A 19,106-nucleotide genomic window follows, 5' to 3' on the forward strand; every position below is an offset into this window, starting at 1 on the left:
TTAGAACTAAGCAATTTGAAATGGTCAAAAACACAAGAAGACCTAGAGACTTGGAAGGGTCAGGGACCCTATAAGCAGACCAACAGAGTCAACTAACCTGGGCACATGGGAGCTCCCAGAAACTGGACCACAAACTGAAGTACATGCAGGGGCTAGACCTCTACACATTTGTAACACATGTCCAGCTTGTTCTTCATGGTCCCCTAAGATCGGCGTGGAAACTATCTCTGACTCTGTTGCCTGCCACTGGATCCTGTTCTAGCTGAACTGACTGGTCAGGCCTCAGTTGGAGAGAATCTACTTAGGCCTGCTTCAACTGGATGTCCCAAGTTGGAATGGTACCCAAGGAGGCCTTCTTCTCTTAAGAAAGGGAGTGGGTAACAGGATGATGGATTTACAAAGGAAGAAGTGGGAGGAGAGGTAGGAAGAGGGTTGCAATAGAAATTGTAAAGTTAATAAATGAAGAAAAAAAATAGATGCTGCCAGGCTGTAGTGGTGGGGGCCCTTAATCCCAACACTTCAGATGCAGAGGCAGGGGAACCGTTTGAGTTTCAGGCCAGACTCGTCCACAGAGCATGTTCAAGGGTAGCAAAGACTACACAGATACATTCCTCCCAAAGGAATCTGCACCTCCAAAACACAGCATTTGCCCACTTGCTAGAGATTTCAAGCCTCTATAGAGAGCAGAAGTCTTCCTTACTGATTTTTATTCTATTTATACTGTTAGAACATAGTTCAAGAATAGAATCCTGTGATAATTCTGAGTGTCAGTGAGAAAACTCCAAGAAATCATGACAAGTCTGGTGATGTCAGTTTCTTCAAAAGAGAATGTGTTCTAGGAAGGTGTTTTCCTGTTCCTCCCAGGTATAGCAGGTAAGAGTGAGCTTACTACAGCTTATTCATTACAACTCTACAGAAAAGAATGCCTTTGCCACCGTCCTTTTGATTGTATCCTCCTACTCCTCTTCCTCTTCCTCCCCCTCCTCCTCTTCTTGTTTTTACAGGCAGGGTTTCTCTGTGCAGATTTAGCTCTTGTGGAACTTACTTTCGACCAGACTGGCCCTGCATCCATAGAGATGCATCTGCCTGTGCCTCAGAATTACTGGGATTAAGGGCATGAAGCACCACCACCTGGTTCAGGTAACTCTTAATCCTCAGAATACAAATTATCTGATGCTCTGAATAAAGTTGGCGATTGCATGAGAATTTAGTCTGCCTCATTTTTTTTTAGGCCTCACTGTCCCCGATTCATGAGATCAACTGGAGCAGTCAACAGTTTGGATGACTGAACGCTTAATTCTCAGAAACTTCGTAGTCAGTGCGGCTTGAAACTATCAGTGTATTGAGAATACCTTAGGATTACTGGTGACCTTTGAATTAATGGGGCTGACATATATCCGAGATGGAGGCTGCTTCATATTAGACTCCTTTTCCTAAAAGTAAAAGTAGCACTTGCATCCCACCTGCTTTCTCCTACAGGATTTTGTACTATTCTATAACTAGTGGAAATTAATAACATATTCTGAGAAGTCAAGTGGTATTTCAGCAGATGTTTGGTCTCAGTTTCTTTCTAGATGAATTAAGAACAAAAATTCAACTGACAATGATCACAATGTCTTCATTTCAAGCGCACAAAGAATTAAATATTGTGAAATATGCCAACCAGTTTTACTAAGCTCTTAACCTGCAGAGAAATGGCTGGCAATTAGTGTTACATTAGAATTGTCACAGCTAAGCAATTTATAAGTCAGTAGGAGGACTTTAACCGATTTTCTGCTACACGAACACACTGAACATGCAGTTAGCGTAAATACACAGGGATTAAAATTACAATTGAAGTGTCAGACAGTAAGTGAAAAGTTTTAATGTTCTGTCTAGTGAGAGAGCTAATAGCTAGTTTATGAAGAACACAGTGAACAAAAGTCTTATCTGTGGCCAGGACTTTGCAAAGGCAATATATTTGGTTGTTCTTGGTTATAAAACATTACTTAAGTGAGACTAAAAGGGAAAATTATATTTGAGATCATACAAGAATCTGTACATTTTCCTGCTGTGACAGTCAATCTGAAATTTTGCTGTCAGGAAAACTTGTACACAACAAATGTTTCTAATTAGATTAACTCTTTCCTAATATCTTACACTACTGTGAAAAGAGTTCACTTCCATTTAAAACCTGAAAGACAGAAAATTCAAGGCTGATAGCCTTATAAAATAAATCCATTATGCCAGCAGAAAAGGTTTAGAGTCAATCCCTGTGAGATTAGGTTGGTGGGCTTGCTCTAGCTTTGAGGTCATCCCATGAGTCACTCCAGAAAATGAGCACTGTTTTAATTGAGGCTGTCACTGCTGGTTTGGTACTTCACTCTGTCCCCGGTAACAGCAGACACTGCACCCTTTGCCATGAAATGGTTGAAATGTCCAATCAATCCATGATTTGGGGTGACTCCTCACCTAGGATCTGGGAGATTCCGTGGACACTCCTCACATGGGGACTGAAATGAACTCCATCTGGGCCTATCTGCTCCATTGTCTATTTTTATTGTGAGACTACATCCAGGCTAGCTAACTGAGAGGGATAGGAAGCAGTTGGGAGTTAACTCAAGCCAAGTCCATCACAGGTTACCCAACTTCAAGACCTATCAGCAAACTGAATGTTCCCTTTGCCACAGGTGAAATGTATAGAAATGTATACTCTTTTGTTCTGTATGCTTTGGGGTCATCCTTTCCTTTCCTGTCTTTCATTCATTTGTAAAATGAAGGATGTAACTGAGACTATTAAGGTTCACTCCACACTGAAGGGACTCAGATAATTAAAGGTCTAGAAGTTGGGGCAACACCTCAGCTAGTGCTGGGGATATGCGGATACTTTCTTTTCAGTAATACTGCCATGAAGGTACTTAGCTATAAAACGAGGGCCTGAAAAGCCTGGGCCATAAAATGTGTTCAGAGTTCCCCAATAACACCTGTTTTTCTCTGCTTTGGAATTTTGGAGACTAAGTTTTTCCCATACACTAGACTTGAATAATCCTGTCTCAGCCTGCTGTGTGAGAGATGCAACAGACACACACATCACACATACCAGACCCACCCCCATCATGTACACGAATACACACCAAACACACACATACATACAGAGACCATATACACTTTTTCATTCCAGAAAGGGAAATCCACAATAGACCAGTGCATACAACTTGGCTAACCAATGAGTTTTAATGAGGTTGTTAAAAGGAGTATGGGCAAGGGTTAAAAGAGGGATGAACCAAAAATTGCAAACCTGAAACTGTACATCTTGTAGGCAGGTAGTCCTGTGATACACTGCTAGCAATTTTTCTAAATTCTGTCCAACAGTTCCCTAGCAACAGTCAGTTGGAGCCTGGCTTGCAATCAAAGGACTGTTTGTCCCCTCTCCCTCCTCTCTACACCTTTCCATGTGTTCCTACTGGTCTCTTCCCTTCTTTCTCTCTCTTTTCTTTCTGTCCCTCTGTCCCTTTTCCCTCAGTCCCTTCTCACCCCACTTCTCATACCTCCAAGTAAACTTCATTTTATAGTAGACCCATGGTCCTATGGCTGGTACATCAGGGGGGTGGGGAGTGCTTCAGCATGGACCTGCTGAGGCACCCCCTACCCACCGCATGCCACTGCATTACAAAATGTATCATGTTCTCCTTTGTATCTTGGTTGGTCAAAGTCTACTTGCCAAGCTAGTAAGGGGTCTTTGAAAACCTTTCCAGTTTCTGCTTTTGCAGTCATGTAAAAGCAGACTTCTGTTCACCTCTGAAGTTTCATGAGCAGCCCCCTCCTTCAAGTAAGGGGTGTTTTAATTTAGAGAAAATTGACAGGCAACAGTCTCCCATCTCCCCGAAAGCTCATTATCTACTGGCTAAACCCTAAACAAATCAGCAAAGACAGAAGACAGGACAGGAGAAAAAAGATTTTAATTTTTAAATACTAATACATCTTCAGGCTGTTTTGCAAAGAAAAATCATGTTACATTAGTTTAAAACTATGCATTAAGTATATTTCTTTAAACTCTAATTTTTACAAACACATAATGAAAGAAATATATATTTTATAAATATCATTTCAGAACAGGAATTATGAAGTGTTCAAAATATCAGACCAAGATTTTTTCCTCTGTAAATATATAAAATTCCCATATACTTCATATGAATTCCTCTTCAAGAGCAAAAAATTTCCTCTTATAAAGGCCAACTCAGTTTTCAGACACAATCAAAAGTAATAATATAAAAAATGGAAAAGTTCTGTACAAGGGAATACAGATAGCATACAGGTAAATCCTATTACCATACATGCCATTTGTGTTTTAAAAATGTTTTATAAAAACTGCCACTTAAAACAAATGTGAGTGAGAATCTTTCCCTGGCTGTGGAAAATATATATAAACACACCCACTACCTGTTGGGTGATGAGGCTTCCACTGAAGGAGTTGGGGAAAAGGAGCCTCCAAATATGTTCCCTGAGGAAGGGACCTGAGCCAAAGAGAGGGAACCCCCTCTTCTTTAGCAGTTGTTTTATCTAGTGGGCCATTCACTGCTATTTCCTTTAATTTAGGAATATTCTTTGGGGTCAAACAAATGACTGAGGGGTGATTAGATTACAGAAGCAACTAATATGTCTCTTCTTGGTTGCTTGGTAACCAAACTCCAGAAGCCTGATTAATTACCAATACCAAAGAAGCACCCAGACACCTGTCCCAGTGTGTACCCCAAGGCTGTCCCTTTGTCTTTTCTCTTCTGGTCTGAGCTGCACTGTGGCTGCTGCATGTTATCAACTACTGTCTCTTCTGACACTTCTTCTGGAAAGAACTCTTCAGGAAAGTACGATACACAGGGTCATCCACATACTCATTCTTGAGCCTGGAGCTTAGCACTCTTTGCCTCTTCCTCTCCCCTTGGATTACATCTGCCCCATAAAATGTGTCTTCAAATCGCATGTCGGAGGCTGTGGACTAAATGCAGAAATATATTATTGAGTGTATAAATGAGAAATATATTACTGAAACACTAGACACAGATCAAGGGAACAGAGGCTAGAATCTATCACAGGGTAGAAGGAACCTACCACAGTGTCTTACTCTTCCTCATCAGGTAGGCTTAACCTATACCACATGGCAGAGATATGTGGCTCTATTTAGTCCCAATTTCTTAACCCTGCCTGAGGAAGCTTCCCCAAACAAAAGCAAAATTAAAGTCTTCTCATATTGAGTCTGCTGTAAATGAAAACTCCTAAAAAGAAGCTATGTCCATAGAAATTGATTGACTAATTAGATTTTGAGAAAGTATTGTGTTGAGATTAAAATGATCCAGGTCTAATAGCTCATCACTAGCTCTAGTCCCTCAGAAGAGCCACCCATGCCTTCCTACTTCTGTGTTGCAAGTTAACATCTTGTGACTTACAGATAAAAAACTGTTTGGAACCCATTAACTTAGCAGATCACTAGTTCCCTCCAGCCCCAAAGCTAACAATGTCATCAGACAGAATCTTGGGCCTATAGCAAACCTTCCCCCATCTTGCTATAGTAACCTCACTGATATACCCACTAATGTATTTTAAACTCACTGAGGTAGATTTTTTTTTTTTGTCCTACAAAACTGTAACACTTCATGAAGCAGCTTCCATGTTGGAATATGAAATTTTAGTTGTCCTAAATCTATGTTCTTGAGTCATAGCCATGTCACTTTAGAATAGGAGCTGCACATTTTACATTAACATTGCTCAGTCACCATCTCCACTTGGCTTCTGCGCCAACAGGTTTGTCTTTTGGGGGGTGGGGGTGGGTTGTCATCAGCCATTCCTAATTCATGCTGAATCCTATTCTTTGTTCCTTTAGCCTTTCTCCACTTCCTTGAAGCTAATGTGGTTAAATCCCTAGTTCCTAAGTCCTGTGGCAGTTCTTTGTTGCTTAACTACTTTACTGGCTACCTGTTTGCTCATTTTTGATATTTCAGACTTCACTGTCTTAGCTATCTGTTCAACTCTGGGGCCTTTAATCCATATTCTTGGCATCTATGCGGACTCCAAGGCTGATGATGGGATCCCTTACTCTAGGTTAGATCTCTTACACTCAGACTTACAATACCCCTGCTCAATAGGTACCTTAGACTGTGTGCTTCAGACACTCTCCAAATTATTTTGTATAAAATGGAACTAAAGACTTGCTCCATGACTGCCCTTCTTAAATTTCCTGAATGCCAATACCATACTTTTCTGTACAATCATTTGTCAAAAATTTAATGGTACTGTGGATTCCCATTCTGCCAGGAGCCCTCCATATACTTGAAATAGCCATGATCCTGATGCAGGGTCTCTCCCTTCTCCTTTTGAACCACTAGAACAAATGCAGTAGTCCCAGTCTATCTCCCATTTAACTCCTAGAAAACAAAGCTCTCCAGAAACACACTAATTACATAATTAAAGAGTGCTACATGTACCTGTCTGTAACCTTATCTCTACCTGCCCTCAAGAATATCTGCACATCCCCAAGGGCAGACTTTTACAGCCTAGCACATCCTACTTCCTTCTTTCGGAAGATTAAATTTTATATTATGAGCTACATATCAGAGTCTTAAGTTTTCTGTCTGAGATAGTTTCTCTTCCATGGAAGAGTATCTACCACAGAAAAGCTGGGAGTTCCTGTGAGCCCTGAACATGAATGCAGGAATAATCAATGTTCTTCCCATTGGGCATTTCTTAAGCTAAAAGATATTAGGAACTATAAACTAAATGTTGTATAAATTAATGTTGCAACACTAAAGAACAAGCGTGGAACTCAGCAACTCTTCAGTAAGTGATCATTGAGTTGAGATACTCAAGACCAAACCTAGAGTCTACACTAAAATACCAAACTTCATTCCTGATTCCCTAGTCTAGTTTCAATCTAGAATACGGTCTCCACTGGTTTAAGTTAGGGGTATGACTTCTAATGACATGAACAAATAGAATATATGAGGTTGATAACAAAGTAGACTGTTATTCTTTTAGGTGTTAAAAATACATGGTTCATTGTGTAGTAGAGAGGGAAGGGATCAGACAGAAGGAAGCCTAGAATTTGGAAATGTTTCAAGTTGGCAGATGCATATATTTTCTGCTGAGCACCTCATGAGGCTACGGGTTCCCTAGAGAGTGCCATATATCATTTGGGGAGGAAACTTAGAATTGTGAATTGGTTGGATCTTCGTCATCAGAAAGAAACATTTTTTTTCAGTAACTCTTAGAAAGCACCTCCACTGCTGAGATGAAAGGATGATTTTATCCAGAGACTGCCCCACCTGGGAATCCATCCCATAATCAGCCACCAAATGCAGACACTATTGCATATGCCAGCAAGATTTTGGGGAAAGGACCCTGATATAGCTGTCTCTTGTGAGGCTATGCCAGTGCCTGGCAAACACAGAAGTGGATGCTCACAGACATCTCTTGGATGGAACACAGGGCCCCCAATGAAGGAGCTAGAGAAAGTACCCAAGGAGCTGAAGGGGCCTGCAACCCTATCGGTGGAACAACAATGTGAACTAACCAGTACCCCCAGAGCTTGTGTCTCTAGCTGCATATGTAGCAGAAGATGGCCTAGTCGGCCATCACTGGGAATCCCTTGCTCTTACAAAGATTATATGCCCCAGTACAGGGGAATGCCAGGGCCAAGAAGTGGGAATGGGTGGGTAGGGAACCAGGGCAGGGCAGGGAGGTATAGGGGACTTTTGGGATAGCATTTGAAATGTAAATGAAGAAAATATATAATAAAAAATTGAATTAAAAAAAAAGAAAGCACCTCCACTAACTTATATTTCACCTTTATTAAGTGCTAAAGTTACCAAAGGAGGAAATAAAACATCTATGAAAGTGTGCAGAAACAGCAGAAGTCAGCCTCTTAAACACAATAGTAAAGTCAATTTACCAGGAGCTCTAGTTAATTATGCAGTGGTTGCCATGGTTACTCTATGAGACAATAAAAGGTAATGGGGCTGTTTCTGAAAAGAGTAAAAAAGAGCCCAGCACAGTCATTACGCAGTCCAATGGCTCTCTTAAAACATTTTTCCCCAAGTGAGAAGAATCTGAGGGGGGCAAAGCCACTAAAACATAAAGGTTCAGTGATAAGCGATGCTTATCAATCTTCCTCAAACCAAATATTCTGTAAGCATAAAATATCTATCAATGAATATTCAATTAGATTTGATTCCCCAGATGGAAGAGTATGAGACAACCTACCTGAAGGCAGGTTTCTAACTGAAGGGTATAGCAGTCTTTGATCTAGTAACAAAAGCGGCAAGAGCTGTAGCTCCAAGACACTATTTCCTACTGGGCTTAGCTGCTGGGCACACAGGACTGCATTCATTGTTTTGTTAAAGTTAATTACGGTGTTCTCGGAGAAGTTGGACAGGTCACAAACACTCATCATCCTGACATGTAGCATGGGACACGAGGCAGACCAAGAACTCAAAGAAATCCTTGGCCTCTTAGTGAATTAAAGCCCAGCCTAGGTCACATATGGACCTGTTTAAAAACAAACAAAAATCCAGGGGGCAAGGAGAAGGGGGATGTCTTGAGAATACACACCACAAAATGATACTCAAGACATTTGTTTTAAAAAAAAAGAAACTGAAGAGAGCATCATAGAATCAAGACCATATCTACTATGGAATAAAAAGATTTTATCTGTTTAGAGAAGAAAGCGAACTTATAAGAAACATGAACATAAAATCTCTAAGAATCAATTTAGTATGTACACCAGGAATACACAACAGAAAACCAAGAGACTTTCAGAGGACTCCCTACTCTATTCCCTACCCAAATATTTAGGGGTCAATAGAAGTTAAAAAAAATAGCAAAACGAAACAGGGAGAGTAGAGGTAAGCCAAGGGGAGATATGGATATACAGTGAGGGGCAGCCATCTCTACTGATTTCAGGTTTTCTTGAAAGACTTCAGTATGCTTTATGAAATATTTATTTTTATCTTATGTGTATGAATGTTTTCCCTTGCAGTGTTTTTCCTTGAAGTGTTTCCAATGCCCATAGAGGACAGAAGAGGATGTTGGATACAGCGAACCCTGGAGTTATCCATAGTTGTAGCTACCATGTAGGTGTGGATACAGAAAACCAAACCCAGGTCCTCTACAAGATTGGGATGGAACAGTAGTGCCATGCTCTAGCCCCGGGTTTCAAGATCTTAAAACGTTGACAAGTTATCCAGGCTTCAGGAATATTTGTCTCCATAATTGGAACACTTAATTTTCTCTTTGCTCACAGGTATTATAATCTGTTCTTTTTTTTTTTTTTTTAAACTAGAATGTTCTCAGAGTATGTGCAGCTCTCCTGAATACCCCACATTTCACTGGGTGAGCAGCAGCACTGACACTGAGTCTTGTCCTCTTCTGAAGGAGCAGCTGAGAGGGAAGTACACATCCATTGTGGGTTCCCTGCCTAAGGATCTCACGTGACAACAGAGGAACTGAACATTACTTCACAACTTAAAGGAGCCTTTGGTTTTCAAAAGTAACTATCACAACTCTGCCTCTGCAGGAGGACATAATCAGTAACTGTCTATGAAAAAGTCAAAGTCATTCAGAAAATTAACTTCTCTACTAAAAATTTATTTTCAGAGAGATGCTATAGATATGACTCCAATGAATAAACCAAACTTAAATCTTACACTCTGTTAAATACTTTATAATAGTGTGAAACCTACATTATTATGAATTACATTTAAAAATAATTTAAGATTAGGCCACCCATATTTACTTATCATTTAGTGGCTTAAATTGGACTTGGCAGTAATATATATATATATATATATATATATATATATATATATATATATATATACACACACACACACACATATACATGTGCACTTATTATAACTCTTTTAGTACTCCCACTATTAATATTTTGGTTTTGTTATGTCTTTATGAAAGTGAGAGTTTGGAAAGAAACATCAGTGAGTGTGTTACGTAGACCTTTACCATTACATGATAAGATGACTACAGACTCTTCTCATTAATGCTACCTCTTTAATCTATTTTGAACACTTTTTTTTAATGTAACTTCCACTAACAAAGAGTAAATACCTTAATATTGTATTTGTTTACACCCAGAGCTTTGTATAAATGACAAATTTAGGAACTATTATTATGTGTCAATAAATTTTAACACAAAGTCCTGCCATTTGATCTCATTAGAAGTAAACTATGCATGCACTGGTTTTTCCATTTCTAAGTTGACACTTGCATTCATCAGGTTACAACAAGGGAAAAGTTACTTTAGCTTTCTTGAAAATTAACCAAAAGCCCAAGGTTGTTTTAGGCTTGGGATAGCACATAGAATGAGGACTTAACCTAAGTAGGATTTGTCCCTTGCACTTACAAAACGAGCCTTTACTCTCTTGGGTAACTCTTCATCTAAAGTGTATATGTCTTCTCTCTTCATTGCAATCTGCGATCCATCTTCAAATTCAACCTAAAGATACAAAAGCCAATGTCATATGTAGTAAAACCAAAGAAATCCTGACCATTTTTCAAGAGTTCCAATTAATCATGAGTATTGGGAGGTAGGGAAGTAAAGGGCTCTAACTGAAAAATATAGAATGACCCAAAGTCAGGGACACTAGAAGAGCATTTTCTTACCCAACTAAGAACAAAGCAAGTTGAGAAATAGTCAAGACTGTTGAAGAGGATAGACTTAAAATATGAACTATGAAATCTTTAGTATCTCAAAACCAACTAAGAAAAATGAGGGCTGATCAGATAATTTCTCTGAAAAGTGGCAAGTCCTGCATTAAGATGGGCTGGGTTTGCTAGCATCATGTCTTATTAACAGAAACTATTAGAAGAAAGAAAAAAAACAGCCTACAAAAAATGAGAAAAGGTATTTGAGAACTATACATCAGGTGGAAATATCCAGAATACTTAAAGAACTAAAAAAATTGAAAAATAGTGCAAACAGATATCAAACCAAGTTTTTTTTTTTAAAGCCCAAAGCCATTATTAAATGGGCTAGTAAAATGAATAGAATACCCTCAGAAGAAATACAAATGTTCAATAAATACTTGAAAAATTGTTCAATATTCAGAGCTATCCGGAAAATGCAAATTAAAACCAGTCTGAGATTCCTGCTCTAGTTAGAATGGCTATTATCAAGCAAGCAAAGAGCAACAAAAGGTAGGAGGATGTGGGAAAAGCAGGGGAATGCCTTATACATTACTGGCAGAACTCTGCACTAGTACAGACACTATAGAACTCAGTATAAAGGCTCCTTATAAAAATAGAAACAGAACTATGATATAATCGGTGTATACCATTTCCTGGTGCATCTCTGAAGGACTAAGTCAACATACAACAGGAATATTTGCACATCCATGTTGATTTCTGTAGGTATTCAAAATAGCAAGGAAATGGAACCACAGTATATATCTACCAGTGAACAAAGAAAATGAGGCAATGGGCAGTGGTGGAGCACGCCTTTAATCCCAGTACTTGGGAGGCAGAAGCAGGCAGATTTCTGAGTTTGATGCCAGCCTGGTCTACAGAGTGAGTTCCAGGAAAGCCAGTGCTACACAGAGAAACCTTGTCTTGAAAAACAAACAAACAAATAAACAAAAACAAGAAAATGAGGCAAAGATAAAAAGAAATTTATTCATTATAAATAAAATAATGTCATTTGCAGAAGAATGGATGAAACTGGACATTACTGTATTAAGAAAGGAGCTCAGACCCCCCAAAACACATATTAGATATTTTCTTTCTTATGAAGAATCTAGATTTAAATTTATTTATATCTGGTGTGTGTGTGTGTGTGTGTTGATAAGTTCAAAGGGAACCTTGAAGGTAAAGATCATATGTTAAGAGAATATGGGAAAAATGTTAATGGAACACATAGCAATGTAAAACCAGAAGAGTGTTATCTGGAGGATTAAAAAAAAGAACACAAAAATGAAAGACAGGGATGAGGGAGCAAAGTGTAAGAACAAAGTGAATTGGCCTATTTCCATGAATGGCAGAAATCCATTACTTGTGTGCTCACTTTAAAAAGTAATTTAAAAACAGAAAGTTAAAAGAGTTAATGCTCTATGAAAACTTGGGGTTACCAGGAAGGATTGCTACATATGAACAAAAGGCACCATATTTTCCTCAGAGCTGAGACACTCTCCCTGAGCACTCTACAATTGCACACACTCTGTCTCTGTGTTGTCATATACTTCAAGAAGTTGTTTCTGTGATGAGGATGATTCATGCTCTGTTTGATGGGTACAGCTGTATGGCAGCAGAAGTCATTTCCTGTAGGCTCATGACCTATCTAGTCTCAGATTTTTGATATGGGTTCTAGTTCATGGAGCAGGCCTTAAATCCAATTGAAAAGTGTTCGGATACTCCCCTAACGTTTGTGCCATTATCATATCAGTATTTTGCTGGGAGGTTGCTGTTGTAAAGCACAGGGTTGTAGCTGGATAGGATTTTTTTAAGAACCAGCTGAAGCCTTTTTTTGGAAAATACAACTGAGTTGGGTTTTAGTGGAAGGCAAGGGAGGACTATCCCACATAGGACATTCTTTCCAAGGTTGGCCTAAGGGTTAGTGTTGATCCTTGATCAGGTGGGTCTCTTGTTTCCTGTACTCTGCGATATAGTTGTCTCCCCTGTGATCCCTGAGTAGCTGTAGGTACACAGACTGGCAGGAACTTAAGTGGTCATTCACTTGGGAGGGATATCAGAAGACTCAGACACCAGCTTCCAGACATGAGTTTCAATCTTATTCATGACCACAGCCTTGGTGTGAAAAAACATGCTAGCCCCTGACAGAGTTGGAGCTTGGCTGGAAGAAGCTCATTCTATAGCTAAAGCCAGGACTAGTGAGTTCCCCATAAGCTGAGTTCAGTACTCCTGAGTAGCTGCTGGTGATCTTCATATGGATACTCAAGTTCTGCCTCTCAGACTCTAGGCTGCTCTCCTCGGACTTCAGCAGCTTGTTGTTAAGTGGTGATCTTGATGTCAAGGGCCCAGCTTACTGTTCATCATTTCCTGGTACTCTTGAAGCTGCCTGGCTATACACTTCTGGGCCCATTAGAAGGCAGCCTCTAGCTTACCCAGCTTGGCATTCTTAATGGCCATCTCCCCAAGCTGCTCTGCTTCAGTGATGCAGCCTCCAGGGCTGTACCTTGGCCTTTGAGATTTTCAGTCTCCATCCGCAGGTAGGTACTGTTACAGTTCATCCTGAAGATCTCGGTCTTTGTAAGGCACAGTTATCCCAGTTAGGGTCTGCAATTCTTCCTACTTAATCTGGTAGATGCCAACTGCGGATGGCTATCCCTGAAATAATAAACTAAACTTTGCTATGGTCTCTGGAGGTCATTTTACCATATTCACTGGCTTCTGAACCCTGCTCTTGGCCTCTGCTTCCTTTGTACTGTCATGCTGGTGGCCAGCAGCCTCCTAGGAGAAAAGAGGAAGGGGGAGCAAAGATCTGCTCACTCATTTCTTGCATGAGCTTTTTCCCCAACTGTTGTCCTTTTTGGACTTTATTAAGTTTCTTTTCTAGGTCCCGAATTGCTTTTCTTAAGTTCTCTACTTGGCCCTTAAGCGTTTGTAGAAGACCCAGAAATCTTTTCTAGCATTTCAGCTATGCCATTATCTATTGGTTTTCATATTGATGTGTTGTAAATGGTTTTTAATATTAATGTATTGTTGAGATATCAGAATGGCTTATTTTGATATTATTGCATTTCGTGTATCTTCTGGGATAAATGTCTAGTCTTTCTTTATTTTCCCTTTCTTTCCTTCTTTCTGTTTGTTTCATGTACATCTTCATGGTGAGCTATATTTGTTTGGGCTTATATTCCTCTCTACTACTTGGGAGGAGCCTGACTCTAGTTAACAGGAAAAGAATAGGAATTATTAGCAATCCCTTGCAGTCAAAGACAATTATGTACTTTACTTGTGTCCTATACGGTTCTAAAACAGAAGCACTAAGATCATTTGCTACTTTGTGTTCCTAGCAAATCCCAGCTATTTTACTTTTTTCCAGTAGTGTTATTGTCTGAGAATACATTTACCTGCAGGAGAGCTGGGTTCTTGGGTTCAACAGTGACTGCTCATCTAGGCAGTGATTATACATTTTATATATACTCCAGCCTAGTCACTCCAGGGTATCAGTAGAGAATCAGAGTGACAGGATCCTGGTGCAGAACTTCAGTCATAGTTCCCAGGGCCAGCATATCTTTTGGCACATCTTCAATACATATTAAAAAGCTTTCATAACTATTATTACTATTCCAAATTCAAATAGGTCTCTAGTTCATACCATGTAAATGTCACCAGTGTGTGAAAACACAGTATCTTTTAAAAGACAAACATTTTCAACTCCTTGTAAAATGACAACAACTAATTCTGAAATTTTTTTATTTTTAGATCTTAGGAGACTTAGAGAAAAGTCTATGATGCTGGCCTAGCTGAGGCCTGGATGGTGGGTGCTCAGGAATTTCCAACAACAGTTTTTGTAATATATATATATTGATTGATTGGTGGGATAAGTAGACATTTGATATATTACAACTCTTAAGACTCCTAGGATTTAGAACTTCCAGCCATTTTGATTTTCTGTATTTTTCACTTTTAATAAATAGAGTGGTACTTCATTTATTTGTTTGGTTGGTTGGATGGTTGGTTTTTCGAGACAGGGTTTCTCTGTTTAGCCCTGGCTGTCCTGGAATTTACTTTGTAGACCAGGCTGGCCTCGAACTCAGAAATCTGCCTGCCTCTGCCTCCCAAGTACTGGTATTAAAGGCGTACGCCTGACTGAGTGGTACTTTAAAAACCAAAAGATAAGTCAAATTATGCAGTGTTTCAAAGTCATCAATGAAACAGAGATGGAAGCACACGTTAAACATGTTTTTGTTTTCATTTACATTCATATACTACTAACATAATATGAAGCTTTACAACAGGGTGGAGTCAGGCTGTGGTCACAAAAATGCTTTGTTGCTACTGCCTAGAAGGCTGGGAATAAAAACAGGGTTCATCCTGGCCTTTTCTACTAACAAAATGGCTCCGTTAGCATTAAAGTAAGCAAGATGTCTTCTCATTTAGACATTTGATAGCATAGCTTTAACTTAACTATCTGTGACTACTTTCTTTTGTTTTGAGTCATTTGAAAACTTTAATTAAAAGAAGACAATTTTCCTAAGGCAATGCTGGCTGTTCTAATATTTCTAAGTCTCAGGTATCCAGAGGCAAAACTTTACTACAAGCATGGACAGCTGCTTCCTCTCATTAGGACAGAGAAAAGAGTAACTTTCCAACTCTTCTTTTTTATCAGCTGTATGCTCTTACGAACTATGAAAAAAATATGTTCTCCTCCTGAAAATAGTTAAAATTTGTTCACTGAGCTGTCTCCTTCCCTTAGTTGTACAATAAGAATTAATAAAACCTATTTTGCAGGACTAATGTGAGAAGCAAAAATACACACACATACAGACATACACTCACAGACAAAATCACACAAACATACACACATACAATCACATAAACAGACATAAGTACATACACATACATAAATACATAAACACACAGAAACACATATACAAAGATGCGCATGGACCCAAATTTACATACACAAATATACACACATAAATACAGCCACATACATACACATACAGACATTCACACAAATATGCACATAAAAAGCTACATCAATACACATAAACACAGAAACACTTAAGTACAAATATACAAGCAGGGCCAAATCCATACACACACAGATAAAAACACTCACGTGCAAATATGCACACAGACACATACATTCACAGAAACAACAAATATACACAAATTTATTTACTGTGAGCCTGATATTTATCTCTATGCACTTATCTGGTTTACTTTGTGGAGAAACTGAAAGACAGAAAGAACAACGCAGTCTCAAAGGACCACTTTGTTTAATGAGGAATTTTATACTACTTGTAATTAAAGAGATACTTTTAATACCAGCTTTAACTTTCATTGATTCTATATTTATGGCTGCAATTTTATGCTGCTAGGCTAACACAGTGACTACTAATTAGCCTGCATTTTAACATGTGATACTTTAATGTAGCAATGAGCTTTGTTACATAGCTTCACCATTGCTCTGATTAAATGTGACACTTTGTTTTTGAATGTTATATTAAAACTTTCTCTAGAAATACTCTGTATTACACAGCCCGCTTGTGAGGTTTACTTCATTGTACACAATCTGCTACAAAGATGCTGTAGAACTTATCCCACCATACATAATCCTAATCTACACATGGGGAAGATTGACAATGACCAACAGTATGCCCATGTCCTTCACTTGTTAACTTTTAGCTTTCTTTATTTTTTTTTAATTAGGTATTTTCCTCATTTACATTTCCAATGCTATCCCAAAAGTCCCCCATACCCTCCCCCCCACTCCCCTACCCCCTCCCACTTTTTGGCCCTGGCATTCCCCTGTACTGGGGCATATAAAGTTTACAAGTCCAATGGGCCTCTCTTTCCTGTGATGGCTTACTAGGCCATCTTTTGATACATATGCAGCTAGAGTCAAGAGCTCCGGGGTACTAGTTAGTTCATAATGTTGTTCCACCTATAGGGTTGCAGATCCCTTTAGCTCTTTGGGTATTTTCTCTAGCTCCTCCATTGGGGGCCCTGTGATCCATCCATTAGCTGACTGTGAGCATCCACTTCTGTGTTTGCTAGGCCCCAGCGTACTCTCACTAGAGACAGCTATATCAGGGTCCTTTCAGCAAAATCTTGCTAGTGTATGCAATGGTGTCAGCATTTGGAGGTTGATTATGGGATGGATGCCTGGATATGGCAGTCTCTACATGGTCCATCCTTTTGTCTCAGCTCCAAACTTTGTCTCTGTAACTCCTTCCATGGGTGTTTTGTTCCCAATTCTAAGAAGGGGCAAAGTATCCACGCTTTGGTCTTCGTTCTTCTTAAGTTTCATGTGTTTTGCAAATTGTAACTTATATCTTGGGTATTCTAAGTTTCTGGGCTAATATCCACTTATCAGTGAGTACATATCATTTTAGTTCTTTTGTGATTGGGTTACCTCACTCAGGATAATGCCCTCCAGGTCCAACCATTTGGCTAGGAATTTCATAAATTCATTCTTTTTAATAGCTGAGTCGTACCCCATTGTGTAAATGTAACACATTTTTTGTATCCATTCCTCTGTTGAGGGGCATCTGGGTTCTTTCCAGTTTCTGGCTATTATAAATAAGGCTGCTATGAACATAGTGGAGCATGTTTCTTTCTTACTAGTTGGAACATCTTCTGTATATATGCCCAGGGGAGGTATTGAAGGATCATCCAGTACCCCCATGTCCAATTTTCTGAGAAACTGCCAGACTGATTTCCAGAGTGGTTGTACAAGCTTACAATCCCACCAAAATGGAGGAGTGTTCCTCTTTTTCCACATCCTCGCCAGCATCTGCTGTCACCTGAATTTTTGATCTTAGCCATTCTGACTGGTATGAGATGGAATCTCAGGGTTGTTTTGATTTGCATTTCCCTGATGATTAAGGATGTTGAACATTTTTTCAGGTGTTCCTCAGCCATTCAGTATTCCTCAGGTGAGAAATCTTTGTTTAGCTCTGAGCCCCGTTTTTTAATGGGGATATTTGATTTTCTGGAGTCCACCTTCTTGAGTTCTTTATATATATATTGGATATCAGTCCCCTATCTGATTTAGGATAGGTAAAGATCCTTTCTCAATCTGTTGGTGGCCTTTTTGTCTTATTGACAGTATCTTTTGCCTTGCAGAAACTTTGCAATTTTATGAGGTCCCATTTATCGATTCTTGATCTTACAGCACAACCCATTGCTGTTCTATTCAGGAATTTCCCCCCTGTGCCCATATCTTCAAGGCTTTTCCCCACTTTCACCTCTATAAGTTTCAGTGTCTCTGGTTTTATGTGGAGTTCCTTAATCTACTTAGATTTAACCTTAGTACAAGGAGATAGGAATGGATCAATTTGCATTCTTCTACATGATAACCTCCAGATGTGCCAGCACCATTTGTTGAAAATACTGTCTTTTTTCCACTGGATCGTTTTTGCTCCCTTTTCAAAGATCAAATGACCATAGGTGTGTGGGTTCATTTCTGGGTCTTCAATTCTATTCCATTGGTCTACTTGTCTGTCGCTATACCAGTACCATGCAGTTTTTATCACAATTGCTCTGTGGTACAGTTTTAGGTCAGGCATGGTGATTCCACCAGAGGTTCTTTTATCCTTGAGAAGAGTTTTTGCTATCCTAGGTTTTTTGTTATTCCAGATGAATCTGCAGATTGCTCTTTCTAATTCGTTGAAGAATTGAATTAGAATTTTGATGGGGATTGCATTGAATCTGTAGATTGCTTTTGGTAAGATAGCCATTTTTACAATGTTGATCCTGCCAATCCATGAGCATGGGAGATCTTTCCATCTTCTGAGATCTTCTTTAATTTCTTTCTTCAGAGACTTGATGTTCTTATCATACAGATCTTTCACTTCCTTAGTTAGAGTCACGCCAAGATATTTTATGTTATTTGTGACTATTGAGAAGGGTGTTGTTTCCCTAATTTCTTTCTCAGCCTGTTTATTCTTTGTGTAGAGAAAGGCCATTGACTTGTTTGAGTTAATTTTATATCCAGCTACTTCACCGAAGCTGTTTATCAGGTTTAGGAGTTCTCTGGTGGAATTCTTAGGGTCTTATATATACTATCATATCATCTGCAAATAGTGATATTTTGAATTCTTCCTTTACAATTTTTATACCCTTGACCTCCTTTTGTTCTCTAATTGCTCTGGCTAGGACTTCAAGTACTATATCGGATAGGGAGAAAGTGGGCAGCCTTGTCTAGTCCTTGATATTAGTGGGATTGCTTCAAGCTTCTCACCATTTACTTTGATGTTGGCTACTGGTTTGCTGTAGATTGCTTTTATCATGGTTAGGTATGGGCCTTGAATTCCTGATCCTTCCAAGACTTTTATCATGAATGGGTGTTGGATTTTGTTAAATGCTTTTTCCGAATCTAACGAGATGATCATGTGGTTTTTGTCTTTGAGATTGTTTACGTTGATGGATTTCCGTAT

General features: G+C 39.1%; 1 protein-coding gene across 4 annotated transcripts in view; it reads right to left on the reverse strand.

The window, feature by feature from the left end:
* Positions 1-3,921: 3,921 nt before the first annotated feature.
* The window catches only part of Kdm4c (lysine demethylase 4C), a 171,142-nt gene continuing 155,957 nt past the window's right edge, over positions 3,922-19,106 (reverse strand). For all 4 annotated transcript variants that reach the window (XM_021160558.2, XM_029475965.2, XM_085839235.1 and 1 more), the window contains 2 exons: positions 10,385-10,477; positions 3,922-4,972 (listed from right to left, as the gene is read on the reverse strand). In XM_021160558.2, coding sequence (XP_021016217.1) covers positions 4,796-4,972; positions 10,385-10,477 — 270 coding nt within the window. In that variant the 3' untranslated portion in view covers positions 3,922-4,795. The remainder of the gene's footprint in view (positions 4,973-10,384; positions 10,478-19,106) is intronic.

This window comes from Mus caroli, unplaced genomic scaffold, assembly GCF_978045245.1.
Source record: "Mus caroli unplaced genomic scaffold, Mus_caroli_1 scaffold_6, whole genome shotgun sequence".
NCBI classification, from domain to species: Eukaryota; Metazoa; Chordata; class Mammalia; order Rodentia; family Muridae; genus Mus; species Mus caroli.